This window comes from Netta rufina, assembly GCF_964035555.1.
Source record: "Netta rufina genome assembly, chromosome: W".
NCBI classification, from domain to species: domain Eukaryota; kingdom Metazoa; phylum Chordata; class Aves; order Anseriformes; family Anatidae; genus Netta; species Netta rufina.
This window is the reverse complement of record NC_140139.1, coordinates 9,486,977-9,503,917: the sequence shown is the minus strand read 5'-3', so window position 1 is coordinate 9,503,917 and position 16,941 is coordinate 9,486,977. Positions and strand designations below refer to the sequence as shown.

The window sequence follows — 16,941 nt, the reverse complement described above, 5'->3', positions numbered from 1 at the left end:
AATCTCACAGCCTCTGGAGGCGTCTCCTGTCAGCTGTGAGGGAAAGGTATCCCTTCAAGGAAGAACTTGTATGTCTACCAGGCAAGTGGACCACTATGGAGAAGGGAATCCAGTACCTGAGGGAATTAGCCGTACGGGAGGTGATTTATGAGGATCCAGACCTCAGACAAACATCCACAGATCCAGATAAAGTCAGGTGTACACGACCCATGTGGCGGAAGTTTGTACGGAGTGCACCATCATCATATGCCAGCTCGTTGGCAATAATGGCCTGGAAAGAGGATGAGGAACCCACAGTGGATGAAGTGGCTAAACAACTCCGGCAGTACGAAGAAAGTCTCTCCTCTTCCTTACAGGCCTGCGTCTCAGCTGTGGAGAAACCTTCTGAAGAGTTCCACCAACTTAAAGAGAATCTATCTTCTTCCCCACCTGAACCAACCAGTGTCCAACGACCGAAAGAGAACACTTGGGAGAAACTTTCTGAAAAGTTTCACCAACTTGAAGAGAGATTATTCTCCTCCCCACCTGTACAAAGCAGTGTCTCAGCTATCAGGGGTAGGCGTTCATCCACACAAGGAAGACGATATGGTGGGTACTCACCCCGTGCCACCCTGTGGTTTTACTTACAAGACCATGGAGAGGACATGAGAAAATGGGATGGAAAATCTACCGCGTAAACCACAACAAGTGGGAATGCTGGCTTGATAGCATAGCCCAAACAGAGGACTTGGAAAAGATGTGTTGGACCACATATAGGGGCTGAGAACTTCATGATCAGTCTCTTTGGCTCCTCTATCAACCAGCTCTGGGTTAGAGCAGAGATGTTTGCTGTATTTTGTATTGTTTGAAAGAGTTCAGCTTTTAAACTGTGTGGGCTCCAGGCTATGTCTCCTAGATTTAAGCATCTCTGAATATTGGGGGAAAGATCCTGGTTACAATTCCAATGAGTGAAAGCGCTTCTGTTGTTCTCCCCAGCAAGACTTGAGGGAAGAGCAGAGCATCAATATGGTCCATCTAGATTGAAATGTTCATTCCCTTCCTGCTAGGCATGTAACTATGAGAACATTAAGTAGCTCATCTTGGTGGTTACAGCCTCCTGGGGCTATCACAGTGTTGCTGGATTCTTCTTTGGCTATGCGTTGGTCATGTACATAGACACCAAGAGATTCACTGATGCTGATGAGAGAATCTGCATTTCTCTGCAGATTCTGCCACTTGAGAAGCACTCTCCTTGTTACTCAGTCCTTGTGCTTAACGCACTGGCAGTGCTGTTAACAGATATGGGCAGTGTTACCCGTTCTGTTATCCCAAGTTATGACAAGGCTTCAACTCATTGCTGATGGAACTCATTGCACATCTCAGCTAAAGAAAGAATAGAGGAAGTGCCATATCCACGTTTTATCTAATATTTTTTCTGATATTTTTTCCTAGTAATTAGTCATTTCTTCCCATAGAGGATGATAAAAATAAAAATGGATTTAAAAGATGGGGTTGAGAAGGCTACAAATGACTTCTCAGTGCCATTTTAGGCATAGGGATAGAAATCTTTCAGCAAAGTTTATCTGTTGGTAAATTGGTTTTGCCAAAGTATGAGCCAGTCTGGGTTCACAATCCTACCTCAGCCCAGGTTCAGCATCTGCAGGAGGCTCCCATACCTGTTTGTGACAGGCAAACTCACATGACCGTATAAGGCTTTTTTCTGCCCTGTAAATATTTATGATTTGCAATTTTCAGAATATTTGAAACAACATGAGTAACACTTAATTTCAGAGTCTCTAAGTGCCTCAGTAGGTAACAGCTCATGTTTGCCTCTATAGATGGTTTTGAAGCATAGGATGAGGGGCCCTCTGTAAAATAAGATGTAATGGGCTCCATGGTTCATGGCACTTCCCAGGTGGTCCTGCCAGAGACACCAGCTATGTACAACAGCAATTTCATTTGTGATGGAAAGTCAAGCCACCTGTTGAACACCTGATTTTTCATAAAGCAATTAAGGCGTTAGTTAAATGCCAGTCCTCCACTACCTTCAGTTTAGTCCCCTATTGCTCCTCTGCAATCTCACAAGTCTAGGGCCTGCCCCACTGGGCTGTGGAGGTTTCCATTCAGCTTGCTATTTTTCAGGTTTGATGTTTTAGCATGTTCCATTCTTTCATTTTATATTTACTGTAATTCCACCGATATCGGTTGTCCTTGGACTTAAAGACACTGAATGTTTGCACCTGCAGCTGTCAAAGTTTCTGCCTTCTGTAAGTTGTTGAACAATATCTTGTCACTAATTGACCACAAAATACATCAACATTTGTCTGTAATAAATCACTCAAATTCTTTATAAATGCAGATGAACAATGTTTACTGCTCTTTTCTTATTGTTTTCATTTTCTCTGCATTCAGCTAGTAGCAGGCCTTATGTGATTGATTTTTTTAAATTTCTTGATACAAGCAAAACTTGCTAATTATCCTTACCCTGTCAACTATGTACTTGGTCTTTTAATACTTGGCTTCTCACCCTGATTTTTTTGAAGTTTCAAAACATATGTTTACATTCGTATTGGTTTCTGTTTACCGCTTTTCTCCTGTTTGAGATCTGTGTTTGTGCTTGCTCACCGCCACCTTTCCCAGCAGGGGAACAGGAGCTCCTGCAGAGACTGGCAAATGAGCAGCAGTTCAAAAGAAGCATTTTTCATTAGGTTTTTCTGTCCCCATTTTTTCTTCACGGTGGGCTGTTTAGTTTTTCTCAGTCTGGGAACTGAATCATCTAAAACTACTGCTCAGGGCTGCCTTTGGTTTTCTCACTGCTGGTGTTACCAAAAGTATTTTAATGCTGTGGTGAATGGATAGTCACTAGTGCAGGGGATAGGGCTGGGAAAAGCATTTCATTTGGTATTAATGACTTTGTGCCCACATGGGAGTGTTTTGGAGACACAACATACTTGCTTCAGAGAACCTCTTTGTTTTTATGAGAGTCCTTTGAAGTAAGCACTAATCTTTCCCATGTGCCATAATAGAACATTAGTGTAGGTTCCAGCGAGGTTTATCATGCTTTTGTTTGTTTTCTTCCTGCTGCAGGATCGGAAAAGGGAAGTACGAGGACAGTGATAGCATCAACTTGAACGACATAGAGAAAGTCCTCCCAGCGTGGCAGGTAGGTGCTGAGGCCACTGCTGAAGGCAGCAGCTTCCCTGCACAACCTCTCCTTACAAAACCATCCCTGGAAGGTGGGCAGGCTGCCTGGGCTGAGCTGCAGTCAGAGAACTGTGCCTGTGGTTTCAGCAAGCCTTGGTTTCAACCTTGCTGGTACCGCATAGGCTCTGTTGGGAGGTTAAATGTTGAGGACAGTGTATTGCGTTCATATGCATGTGCATATACACACAGGGCTCCTGTTTTAGGAAAGGAGATTCTGAAAAGCACCAAGCCTCCTGACAACTCCAAAATAAATTGCTGCCAAGAAGCCAGTAGTGATGGTGCATCGATCCAGATGTTTCCCCTACGGGATGCACGTGTGTGTGACGCAATGCCTACTTTTTCTCCAGCCTGTTTCTTCTCCAGATCTGTCTCCACAGCCAGTTTTCAGTAGTTCTGGTTAAATGACCTTTGGTGCTCAAGTGCTGGGGAATGGCAGGGTGAGGCCTTCAGTTAAACAGTCCTGTTTGAATAGCTTAATTTCTCAGTGTCTTAATTTTTCACTTTCCAGTGCCCCAGTCCCCCGAGGAGCTAAGGTGCTTAGCATGCTTCCACTGAAGGCACCTCTGAGCTCTTCTCGTCCTTCAGAGGGAAGGATGGAGACACCTCCTGTGCTAGGGCAATGCTGCCCTTTTGCATGCTGAGCAAAGCCTTTGACACGGTCTCCCACAGTATTCTCCTGGGGAAACTGTCTGCCCGTGGCCTGGACAGGTATACTCTTCTCTGGGTAAAGAACTGGCTGGAGGGCCGTGCCCAGCGGGTAGTGGTTAATGGAGTTAAGTCCAGCTGGCATCCCATTACAAGTGGTGTCCCCCAGGGGTCAGTACTGGGGCCTATCTTGTTAAAAATCTTTATTGATGACCTAGATGAGGAGATTGAGTCAGTAAGTTTGCAGACAACACCAAGTTGGGAGGTAGTGTTGATCTGCCTGAGGGTAGGGTGTGGTGGTTTTACCGTGCTGGGCAGCTAAACCCCACAACCGCTCTCTCACTCCCCCTCCTTTAGATAAGGAGGGGGAGAAGTAAAGCAAAGAACAACTCACGGGTTGAGATAAGGATAATTTAATTAAAGGGAAATAATTATAATAATTAAATAAAAGACTACCATGAACTAAACAATTTAACTAAGGGGAAATAAAAGGGAAAGGGGAAAAAGGGAGGAAAACAAACAAAATAAATGAAAGCGATATGGAAGTGCAGAGGAAAGAAATTACTCTCTACTTCCCACAAATGAGCGATGATTGACCACGTCCTTGAAGCAAGGCCTCAACGCACGCAGCCGGTGTTCGAGAGGAGGACCAACGTCTTCTCAACGAGAGCCCACCCCCCCCTCTTCTTCCTGTTTCCACCTTTTATTGCTGAGTGTGACACCACATGGTATGGAATATCCCTTTGATTGGTTTAGGTCAGCTGCCCTAGTGATGTTTCTCTCCTCACTTTTTTGCCCACCCCCTAGGAGGGTTAGAGAAAGGCCCAATGCTGTGCCACTGCTGCTCAGCAGTAGACACAACACTGGTGTGATAACACTGCTGTTCCAGCTACAAGTACAGAGTACGGCACTGTATGGGCTGCTGCCGGGAAAGTTAACATTCCAGCCAGACCCAGTACAACCTCCACCCCTTATTCCATAACATTTGTGTCACACTCAGATCCCCATACTTTAGCATACAAGCATTCTCATCATTATCCTTTGTCCTTTAACAGGACAAGGATTTAGCAGGACAGGATTAATAGGCAGATGTATCTTTTCATTCCATAGGTCTTTCTTGGAAAATGTTCATAAGAACTGTTGATGATTAGGTCTTCATCTGCCAAAGTGGCCACTCAAGGCAGGCGGAGTTGGATGTCTGGACACCAGCACCAGCTTAGCTCAAGTCCTTGTTGCACTGCCCGGCTCCTTGCAAAGTTGACCTGTCGTTGATCCTACAGCATCTTCCTACAACATATAACTTAGATTATAGATTAGTTTTCTCTCAATGTCAAATCTCCTTGAGGCACACACTTGATATCCCCATTCTTTTGCATGACCCACCAGGTATACCCTGGTCCTTGGGCGAAGACAATCCCACGAGTGGGTTTGCCTTTTCCCGAGGCAGGAGCAACCCACACTGCCTTCCCCATCCACCTTCCTATATGCACTACGGGAACCTTAGCTCCTTTCACAGTGTGTAGGGGTTTTGTTTCGGCAGGACCAGCACGGCTGTCAGACCCCCTATTGTTAACTAGCCAAGTGGCTTCTGGTAGATTTGTGTCCCATTGTTTCCACGTCCCAGCACCTAATGCTCGTAACATAGTCTTTAACAGTCCATTGTACCTCTCAACCTTCCCCGAGGCTTGTGGGTGGTAAGGGATGTGGTACACCCACTCAATACCATGCCTCTTTGCCCAGGAGGTAACAAGATTGTTTCGGAAATGACTCCCATTGTCAGACTCAATTCTCTCTGGTGTACCATGACGCCACAATACTTGTCTTTCCAGGCCCAAGATAGTGTTTCGGGCTGTGGCATGGTTTACAGGGTATGTTTCCAGCCACCCAGTAGTTGCTTCTACCATGGTGAGTATGTACCGTTTGCCTTGGCGAGTTTTTGGGAGTGGTCCGATATAGTCAATTTGCCAGGCCTCACCATATTGAAACTCTAGCCATCTCCCCCTGTTCCAGGGAGATTTTACCTTTCTTGATTGCAGCACAGGTCTCACACTCATGGGTAACCTGTGTGATGGCCTCAATGGTCAAATCCACCCCTCGATCACGAGCCCATCTGTAAGTGGCATCCCTCCCCAGATGTCCTGATGTTTCATGGGCCCATCGAGCTACAAACAGCTCACCCTTACGTTCCCAGTCTAGGTCCACCTGAGCCACTTCAATTTTCGAAGGCGATCCACTTCTTTGTTGTTCTGATGTTCTTCAGTAGTGCGACTCTTGGGCATGTGGGCAACTACATGACGTACTTTAACATCCAGGTTTTCTACCCGGGCGGCAATATCTTGCCACAGGGTAGCAGCCCAGATAGGTTTACCTCTGCGCTGCCAGTTGTTCTCTTTCCATTGCTGCAGCCACCCCCACAAAGCATTTGCCACCATCCATGAGTCAGTATAAAGATACAATACTGGCCAATTTTCTCTTTCGGCGATATCTAGGGCTAGTTGTATGGCTTTTACTTCTGCATACTGACTCGACTCACCTTCCCCTTCCATGGCTTCCACAACTCGTCGTGTGGGATTCCACACAGCAGCTTTCCATTTCCGATGGCTCCCTATCACACGGCAGGATCCGTCAGTAAACAACGCATACTGCTTTCTGTCTTCTGGCAACTCATTGTATGGTGGTGCCTCTTCAGCACGGGTTACCTCTTCTGTTGGCACTCCGAAATCTCTGCCTTCCGGCCAGTCCATAATCTCTTCCAGGATTCCTGGGCGATTGGGTTTTCCCATTCGAGCCCGCTGTGTAATTAACGCTATCCACTTACTCCATGTAGCATCAGTTGCATGGTGTGTAGTGGGAATTTTCTCTTTGAACATCCAGTGTAACACAGGTAGCCGCGGTGCCAAGAGGAGCTGTGCCTCTGTACCCACAACTTCTGAAGCAGCTCGAACACCCTCATATGCTGTGAGTATTTCTTTTTCAGTTGGGGTGTAATTGGCTTCTGATCCTCGATAGCCCCGACTCCAGAAGCCCAGAGGTCGACCTCGAGTTTCTTCTGGGGTTTTCTGCCAAAGGCTCCAGGTGAGCCCATGCTCCCCAGCTGCAGTGTACAGTATATTTTGCACAGCTGGTCCAGTACGGACAGGCCCAAGGGCTACTGCACGAGCTATTTCTTGTTTGATTTGTTCAAATGCCTGTTGTTGCTCAGGGCCCCACTCAAAATAGTTCCTCTTTCGAGTCACTCGATATAGAGGACTCACAAGCTGACTATAGCCTGGAACATGCATTCTCCAGAATCCCACGAGGCCTAGGAAAGCTTGCGTTTCCTTTTTGCTAGTTGGCGGAGACATTGCTGTTATTTTATTGATCACATCCATTGGAATATGGCGACGTCCATCCTGCCATTTTACCCCCAGGAACTGGATTTCCTGTGTAGGCCCCTTGACCTTGCTCTTTTTAATGGCAAAACCAGCTTTCAGGAGAATTTGGATTATTTTCTTCCCTTTCTCAAAAACTTCTTCTGCTGTGTTGCCCCACACGAGGATGTCGTCAATGTACTGAAGGTGCTCAGGAGCTCTCCCTTGCTCCAGTGCAGACTGGATCAGTCCATGGCAAATGGTAGGGCTGTGTTTCCACCCCTGGGGCAGCCGATTCCAGGTGTATTGGATGCCCCTCCAAGTGAAAGCAAACTGCGGCCTGCATGCTGCTGCCAAAGGGATGGAGAAAAATGCATTAGCAATATCAGTTGTGGCGTACCACTTGGCTGCCTTTGACTCTAGTTCGTACTGAAGTTCTAGCATGTCCGACACTGCAGCACTCAGTGGTGGTGTGACTTCATTCAGGCCTCGATAGTCCACTGTTAGCCTCCACTCGCCATTAGACTTTCGTACTGGCCATATAGGACTATTAAAGGGTGAGCGAGTCTTGCTGATTACTCCCTGACTCTCCAGTCGGTGAACCAACTCATGGATGGGAATCAGGGAGTCTCGGTTGGTGCGATATTGCCGTCGGTGCACTGTTGTAGTAGCAATTGGTACCTGTTGTTCTTCAACCTTCAGCAATCCTACAACAGAAGGGTCTTCTGAAAGGCCAGGCAGGGTAGACAGCTGCCTAATCTTCTCTGTGCTCAAAGCAGCTATGCCAAAAGCCCACCGGTATCCTTTTGGATCCTTGAAGTACCCTCTCTTGAGATAGTCTATGCCAAGGATACACGGAGCCTCTGGGCCAGTCACAATGGGATGCTTTTGCCACTCATTCCCAGTTAGACTCACTTCAGCTTCCAGTACAGATAGTTGTTGGGATCCCCCTGTCATTCCAGAGATACAGGTGAGTTCTGTCCCTTGGTAGCCTGATGGCATTAAGGTACATTGTGTGCCAGTGTCCACTAAAGCTTTGTATTCCTGTGGTTCTGATGTTCCAGGCCATCAGATCCACACAGTCCAATAAATCCGGTTATCCCTCTCCTCTACCTGGCCAGAGGCAGGGCCCCTCTAGTCCTGGCTGAAGCGTCTGCCACTTAATTCTTGCAAATGCACAAATTCTGGCAAATGAGAGGTAGAGGTCCCTTCATCGTGGTCAAGAATAACATCAGCTCTTCTACTGCCTCTGGGGTACTGCCCAATAGAAACTGGAGCAGCATTTCTCTTAGGAGCCCCTCTTCTTGCTGCTGTATTTCCTTTCAGTTCATGTACCCGAGCAGCTAGGGTTGAAGTAGGTACACCATCCCATTTCCTCATATCTTCCCCCTGGTCACGCAGATAAAACCACAAGGTGCCACGTGGTGTACGTCTTGGGTACTCTCTCTCTTGAGCAGGCGAATGCTGATTCTTAGTGGCTGAAGTATCACTCTGTCTAAATGAGGGGGAATATACTTTCTCCACGAACTTGTCAAGTCCTTTAGACAGTTTCTCCACAGCTGAGACACAGGACTGTAGCGGAGCAGAGAGATTGTCTTCATATTGTTGAAGCTGGCAGGAGACATCATACATTGTTGGTCCCATCCCCTCGTCCCAGCGAATTGCTGCCAGGGTACTGGCATGTGCTGCTGGTGCACTCCGCACAAATTTACGCCACATGGATGTTGTGCACTGGACTTCATCGGGGTCTTGAGGTGTCTGGGCATTGTCCAAATCACTATAAATCATCTCCCGCACAGCTAATTCCCGCAGATGCTGGAGACCTTTATCCACAGTGGTCCACTTGCCTATGTGATACTCAATATCTTCCTTATGGGGATATCTTTCTTTGATAGCTGCCAGGAGTCGTCTCCAGAGGCTGAGGGCCTGTGCTCCTCTCCCAATTACTTTGTCAATTACCCTTTCTCTAGAGAGGGATCCCAGCTGCTTGGCTTCATTGCCTTCTAATTGTATGCTATTGGCCCCAGCATCCCAGCATCGGAGCAGCCAAGTGAGGATGTGTTCACCTGGGCGTCGACCATAATCCTTACGTATTTCTCGCATCTCACTCAGGGATATGGATCGAGTGACTTCTGATTCCTTTATGATTTCCGTCTCGTCTTCCTGCTGTTTTTGTGATGGCTCTGCTTTAGAGGTGCCTGCCAATTCCCCTTCTCCCTCCTTCTTAGGAGAGCCTTCTTCCCTTACTAAACGAGCTGACCTCCGTTTCCATTGTTTTGACTTGACTATGGGGGCGACTGATACCATAGTTGGTTGGTCCTCTGGGTCAGTCACAGCATGTGTTACTTGGTCATCAGATTCAGAGACTTCCTCCCTCTCTTCAAGTTGCTGGATGATGTTAAACAGTGTTTGATAGGAATAAACCAGGACCCAGCACAATGCTGCAAGCTGTTGTTCTCCGGCATTATCAGGATCAGGACATACAACTCTCAAACATTCTACCAAGTTTTTAGGATTTAGCACTTGCTCAGGGGTGAAGTTCAAAACTATTGGAGGAGACACTCGTGACAGGTATCTGCTAACATCATCCCACACACCATGCCACTCACCACGAGACTGTTTCGGGACAGATTCCAAAGTAAGTTTTCTAAACAATCGACTAATCTTAGAGAGAAAATGAAACCTGTTATTCAGAATTAGAAATAGCAATACATGGGTTACAGATGGATCTTCAAAATACTCCCAAACTGTTGTAATTATCCCACTGTGAAAGAAGGGAAAGGTACCATTCCTGATATTATTAATAAACTGGTGTCCAGATGAGAAAAGGAAGGCAGTGTAGTTCTGAATATTCTCTGAAAGATAGTTTCCATGGGACCCAAATGATAACAGCGCAGAGCCTGAATTCCAGAGTAAAACCAAGGTCAGTGCTTGGCAGCACAGCGAATTAAAAAAAGTGAACACAGATTGTAGCACTTTGTCGGATCGGATATATAGGAGAAAGGAGAATATGACACGAATTGCATGACATATGAACAAAGCCATTATTATTAACAGGGCAAGGAACATGGTTACTAGCAAGCGTGTTAGTTGTATGCGTTTAATCAATTCTATTGTTATCTCAACCCTTCGAGCCCCACGTTGGGCGCCAAAAAGGACTGTGGTGGTTTTACCGTGCTGGGCAGCTAAACCCCACAACCGCTCTCTCACTCCCCCTCCTTTAGATAAGGAGGGGGAGAAGTAAAGCAAAGAACAACTCACGGGTTGAGATAAGGATAATTTAATTAAAGGGAAATAATTATAATAATTAAATAAAAGACTACCATGAACTAAACAATTTAACTAAGGGGAAATAAAAGGGAAAGGGGAAAAAGGGAGGAAAACAAACAAACAAAATAAATGAAAGCTATATGGAAGTGCAGAGGAAAGAAATTACTCTCTACTTCCCACAAATGAGCGATGATTGACCACGTCCTTGAAGCAAGGCCTCAGCGCACGCAGCCGGTGTTCGAGAGGAGGACCAACGTCTTCTCAACGAGAGCCCACCCCCCCCCCCCTCTTCTTCCTGTTTCCACCTTTTATTGCTGAGTGTGACACCACATGGTATGGAATATCCCTTTGATTGGTTTAGGTCAGCTGCCCTAGTGATGTTTCTCTCCTCACTTTTTTGCCCACCCCCTAGGAGGGTTAGAGAAAGGCCCAATGCTGTTCCACTGCTGCTCAGCAGTAGACACAACACTGGTGTGATAACACTGCTGTTCCAGCTACAAGTACAGAGTACGGCACTGTATGGGCTGCTGTCGGGAAAGTTAACATTCCAGCCAGACCCAGTACAGTAGGGTGGCCCTTCAGAGGGATCAGGATAGGCTGGACTGCTGGGCTGAAGTGAGTGGGATGAGGTTTAACAAGGCCAAGTGCTAGGTCCTGCACTTTGGCCACAATAACTCCGTGCAGCACTATAGGCTTGGGGCAGAGTGGCTAGAAGACTTGTGAAGAGGAAAGGGACCTGGGAGTGTTAATCGATGCTTGGCTGAACATGAGCCGGCAGTGTGCCCAGGTGGCCAAGAAGGCCAACAGCATCCTGGCTTGTATCAGGAATAGTGTAGCCAGCAGGACCAGGGAGGTGATCAGCACTCAGCTCTGGTGAGGCCGCACCTCGAGTACTGTGTTCAGTTTTGGGCCCCTCGCTACAAGAAGGACATCGAGGTGCTCAAGCAAGTCCAGAGAAGGGCGACGAAGCTGGTGAGGGGTCTGGAGAACAAGTCTTACGAGGAGCGGCTGAGGGAGCTGGGCTTGTTCAACCTGGAGAAGAGGAGGCTCAGGGGAGTCCTCATTGCACTCTACAATTTCCCGAAGGGAGGTTATGATGAGGAGGGGGTCAGACTCTTCTCCCAGATAACTAATGATAGGACTCAAGGAAATCGCCACAGGTTGCGCCTGGGGAGATTTAGATCAGATATCAGGAAAAGCTTTTTTTCTCAGAGTGGTCAGGTGCTGGAACAGCCTGCCCAGGGAGGTGGTGGAGTCACCGTCCCTCACGGCGTTCAAGAAGCGCCTGGACAAGGTGCTACGAGATGATTTAGTAGCTTAGTGGGTAGTATTGGTGATAGGAGGATGGTTGGAGTAGATGATCTTGTAGGTCCCTTCCACCCCTGTGTTTTTAAGTTTGTGAACCAGTGAGAAGAGGGAGAAGTGCTGCTGACTTTGGCATTGATTCAGAGATCGAAGCTGAAATTTCCTTAAGTGTATTCTTTATTGCAGCGCTGGATGCACGGGGGATCTTTCCACCTATTGTGCATGTTTGAAGTAACAAACTATCTCATATTTATCCAGCAAAACGATGAATTTAACGCCTATACATATTCATTACCTAAACCCACCTACTCTCGCTTCGTATGCTAATTAGCTTATCAGTCCTTGCGCTTGCCCAAAGCCTTCCAAGAATTGTGGGCCGGGGTCTTTGGGACGTGGGCAGTGGTCCTTGGGAGGAAGACTGTAGGTCTTCCTCGTGTTGCACTTTTCACCTTTTGCTTAAAAAATGCCAGGTAGGATGAATCAGTTGTTTTCCAAGCTGTAGAAATGCTGAGTTGGCTTTTGGCCTAACTGAGGGCCGGCAGATAATGGGATGTCTCAGTTAACAAGGTGCTTCAACATAACAGAAGGTCGACAGATAGCAAGATGGCATCTATTGTGTTCTCACTAATTTTTAACCACAAGATTTATTCTATCCTAAAGTGAGTTTATACAATATCAGCATGCAGAAACACTGCCTGCAGCTGTTTTCTCTTACGTGCTCAGTCTGTCTGAACTTCAGGTCAAGGGGAAAAAATATCAGGGCCAGCTGATAAAGACCCCAGTAACTCTGCAAAATAAGGTTGTTTTCCTTGGGAAATAATTATAAATGCTTTACATGGAGAATCAAAGGAGTTTCATGTATTGAGATTGGATTTGAGGGGCCACCAGCCATGTTCAGCATCACGTGCTTTGTGTTTCAACCTTTGGTTAAAATGTTCCTTGGTGAACCCTGGCCCTGTTCTGGAAAGCACAGTGCAGAGCTCAGCCCTTGCTGGCCAAGGGCTCTGCACCAGCAGGCTGCTGTGAGCTTGGGCTGTTTGGGAGAAGAAACTCTTATCTTTGGTGTGAGGAGCTGGCATTCTTAGAGTTCAACCTCCTTCATAATCAACAGCTGTTAAATAAGCCAGCTCCTCCTGGCCTGGTTATCTCATCCTGTTGTAACACAGAATGAGTTTGTTGACTTCAGTGAATTAATTCTATTATATACCTGTAACAAAGGGGGATCTGTTTCTGTCTCATATAAGCAGCTACAATCACACCTTAATTGTAAGTGTGGCGACTCTAAGCTGGAAGACCTCGTGGAGGAAGTGCTTGATCTGGTGTTTTGTGCCTCTGGGCAGAGTAGTAAAATACTGCATTATTTTGGAGACTCGCTTACCTAGGCATGTACATTCATAAGTGCATGTGGGAACTAGGAGCCATGTCATTATTGGTGAGGATTTATCTTGTTCAGTGTTGACAAGTGAAATGCTTACTGACAGCTGGCTTAATCCTGACATTGTTAACTGGATTTGAATGCAATCATGCAGTGCCAGTGGTGGTTGTGCTGCTCTTTATCACTTTCTTGTTTGAAATGGCTCTTTGGCACACAGTATGTGGGATCATGAGGAAAAATATTAGTGTGAGCCTATGAAAGAAAATCCTTCACCTTCCATGGGCCTTTCCCACATTGTGGTTATGTTTGTGTCATATCCTTAAAAGAGACTTGTCAGGCTGGAGATGCATAAACTCTTGCTTCGTCTGTATTTGAAGATCTCATGGGTTGTTTGTCAGCAGCTGATTTGCTTCTGGTTGCTTCTGGTTCCTCTCTTAGGACTTGCTTTTAGCACTGTCTCCCCCATGATGCAGAGCCACTTAGAGCAAAGGTTTTGCACTGCCAAATGTGCTTCAGCAGCTAATGCAGAGTTAAGAGCACCAAGCTGCAGAGAGGTTGCAAGTCTTACGTATGGGCTGCTTTGGAAACTCGGTTTCCTTTGGTAAGGTATGATTCCTGTAGGGCATGAAACTAGGAATAGTTTCCAGAATACACATGGGTCCGTATCTGTACTTGTATTTTCAGTGCCCCACTGATGGGTGGGGCAGAATGTTCTGGATATGTGGACATTAATGTCCATACTTGAGTTTTGCTGCTGGAGTCAGGAGTATCAGGAGTATTTTAACAAAATCACAGAATCACAGAATTTCTAGGTTGGAAGAGACCTCAAGATCATCGAGTCCAACCTCTGACCTAACGCTAACAGTCCCCACTAAACCAGATCATCCCTCGTCCAGATCATCGATGAAGATATTAAAGAGGACCGGCCCCAGCACCGAGCCCTGGGGAACGCCACTAGTGACCGGCCTCCAACTGGACTTGACTCCATTTACCACGACTCTTTGGGCCCGGCTATCCAGCCAGTTTCTAACCCAACGAAGCGTGCGCCAGTCCAAGCCAAGAGCAGCCAGTTTCTTGAGGAGAATGCTGTGGGAGACGGTGTCAAAAGCCTTGCTGAAGTCAAGGTAGACCACATACACAGCCTTTCCCTCATCCACCCAGCGCGTCACTTTGTCATAGAAGGAGACCAGGTTCATCAAGCAGGACCTGCCTTTCATAAACCCATGCTGACTGGGCCTGATCGCCTGCTTGCCCTGCAAGTGCTGCATGATGACTCTCAAGAGAATCTGCTCCATGAGCTTCCCTGGCACTGAGGTCAAACTGACAGGCCTATAGTTACCCGGGTCAGTCCTCCGGCCCTTCTTGTAGATGGGCGTCACGTTTGCTAGCCGCCAGTCGACTGGGACCTCCCCCGATAGCCAGGACTGTTGATAAATGATGGTAAGCGGCTTGGCCAGCTCCTCTGCCAGTTCTCTCAGTACCCTTGGGTGGATCCCATCCGGCCCCATCGACTTGCACACATCCAGGTGCCATAGCAGGTCACCAACCAGTTCTTCATGGATAGTGAGGGCCACATCCTGCTCCCCATCCCCTTCCACCAGCTCAGGGTACTGGGTATCCAGAGAACAACCGGTATTGCCGCTAAAGACTGAGGCAAAGAAGGCATTGAGCACCTCCACCTTTTCCTCATCTCTTGTAACTAAGTTTCCCCCCACATCCAGTAAAGGATGGAGATTCTCCTTAGTCCTCCTTTTTGTGTTGATGTATTTATAGAAACGTTTTTTGTTATCTTTAACGGCAGTAGCCAGATTGAGCTCCAGATGAGCTTTGGCCTTTCTAATTTTGTCCCTGCACAGCCTCGCAACATCCTTATAGTCCTCCCTAGTGGCCTGCCCACTTTTCCAAAGCTTATAAACCCTCTTTTTCCTCCTAAGCCCAAGCCACAATTCTCTGTTGAGCCAGGCTGGTCTTCTTCCCTGCCAGCTCGTCTTTGGGCACGTGGGGACAGACCGTTCCTGCGCCATTAAGATTTCCCTCTTGAAGAGCGCCCAGCCTTCCTGGACTCCTCTGCCCTTCAGAACCATCTCCCAAGGGACTCTACCAACCAGTGTCCTGAGCAGCTCAAAGTCAGCCCTCCAGAAGTCCAATACAGCAGTTTTACTGGTCCCCTTCCTGGCCTCGCCAAGAATAGTGAACTCCACCATTTGGTGGTCACTCTGCCCAAGACAGCTCCCGACAATCACATCCTCCACCAGTCCTTCTCTGTTTGTGAAGAGAAGGTCTAGCGGGGTGCCACCCCTGGTAGGCTCACTAACCAGCTGCGTCAGGAAGCTATCTTCCACGCTCTCCAGAAACCTCCTAGACTGCTTTCTCTGGGCTGTGTTGTGCTTCCAGGATGTCAGGGAAGTTGAAGTCCCCCACGAGAACAAGCGCTGAAGATTTCGCAACTTCTGTCAGCTGCCTGTAGAGCTCCTCATCCGTCTCCTCATCCTGGTTCGGCGGTCTATAACAGACCCCGACCAGGACGCTAGCCTTGTTGTCCCTGCCAATCCTAACCCAAAGGGACTCGACCTTGTCATTCCCAGCCTCGAGTTCTACAACATCGAAAGACTCTCTAATATAGAGAGCCACACCATCACCCCTTCTGTGCTGCCTGTCCCTTCTGAAGAGCCTATAGCCAGTCATTGCAGCACTCTAGTCATGAGACTGGTCCCACCACGTCTCTGTGATGGCAACCAAGTCGTAGCCTGCCTGCTGCACGATGGCTTCCAGCTCCTCCTGTTTGTTACCCATGCTGCGTGCATTGGTGTAGATGCACTTCAGCTGAGCCATTGCCTTATCCCCCGGCCTTACTATTGTTCCCCCTGGCACAGCTCCAACAATCCTTGCTTCAGCCCCATCCCCCTTCTTACCTAGTTTAAAGCCCTCTCAATGAGCCCTGCCAGCTCCTGGCCCAGGATCCGTTTTCCCCTAAAAGATAGGGACCCGTCTGCGGCCATCAGGCCGGGTGCCGAGTAAAGCGCCCCATGGTCGAAAAACCCAAGATTTCTGCATTGGCACCAGCCCCTGAGCCACGTGTTTAACAGGTGGGCTTTCCGTGTCCTCTCTGTACCCCTCCCTGCCACCGTAGGGATGGACAAAAACACCACCTGCACTCCCGCTCCATCCACTAACCGACCCAGTCCCCTAAAGTCTCTTTTGATAGCCTTCAGGCTTCTCTCTTCAGTGTCATCACTACCTGCCTGGACTATCAAAAGAGGATAATAGTCAGAGGGGCGAACCAGGTTGGGAAGCCTCCTGGCAACGTCCCTGACCCTGGCCCTAGGGAGGCAGCAGACTTCCCTACGGGTAGGGTCAGGCCGACAAATAGGGCCCTCTGTTCCCCTGAGAAGAGAGTCTCCCACAACAATAACCCTTCTGTCTTTCTTGATGGAGGCAGTCCTGAGGCGTGGAGTCGACCTCCTCGCCCTAGGCATCCTCCTGGGTACACTTGCTACCTCTTCCTCACCCACCGGTCTCTCAAGCTCCAGGGCCTCAAACCTGTTGTGTAAGGGCACCTGGGAAGGTGGGGCCAGAAGGGGAGGGCATCGCCTGCGGTGTCGAGCAGGGACCTGTTTCCATTCCTCCTCAGCTCCCAGATCCCCTCCCTCTGCCCGACGGCGACAGGGCAGGGGGTCCACCCCCATTTGGGGTGTCTCACCTCGATACCTCTCCTTGAGGCCCTGCAGGGAGTAGCTCCACAAGTCTATCTCCTGCTCACACTCCCTGATAGCCCTCAACCTCTCCACCTCCTCCTTGAGCTCTGCCACAAAA

General features: G+C 48.0%; 2 protein-coding genes across 7 annotated transcripts in view; one reads left to right on the top strand and one right to left on the bottom strand.

Moving 5' to 3' along the window:
• Positions 1-16,941, bottom strand: part of LOC311220853 (very low-density lipoprotein receptor-like) — a gene marked incomplete at both ends in the record, with an annotated part of 391,622 nt that overhangs the window by 203,782 nt on the left and 170,899 nt on the right.
• CTIF (cap binding complex dependent translation initiation factor) overlaps positions 1-16,941 on the top strand; it is a 156,975-nt gene that overhangs the window by 34,988 nt on the left and 105,046 nt on the right. For all 6 annotated transcript variants that reach the window (XM_084304527.1, XM_084304524.1, XM_084304526.1 and 3 more), the window contains one exon: positions 3,067-3,142. In XM_084304527.1, the coding sequence (XP_084160653.1) occupies positions 3,067-3,142 (76 nt within the window). The remainder of the gene's footprint in view (positions 1-3,066; positions 3,143-16,941) is intronic.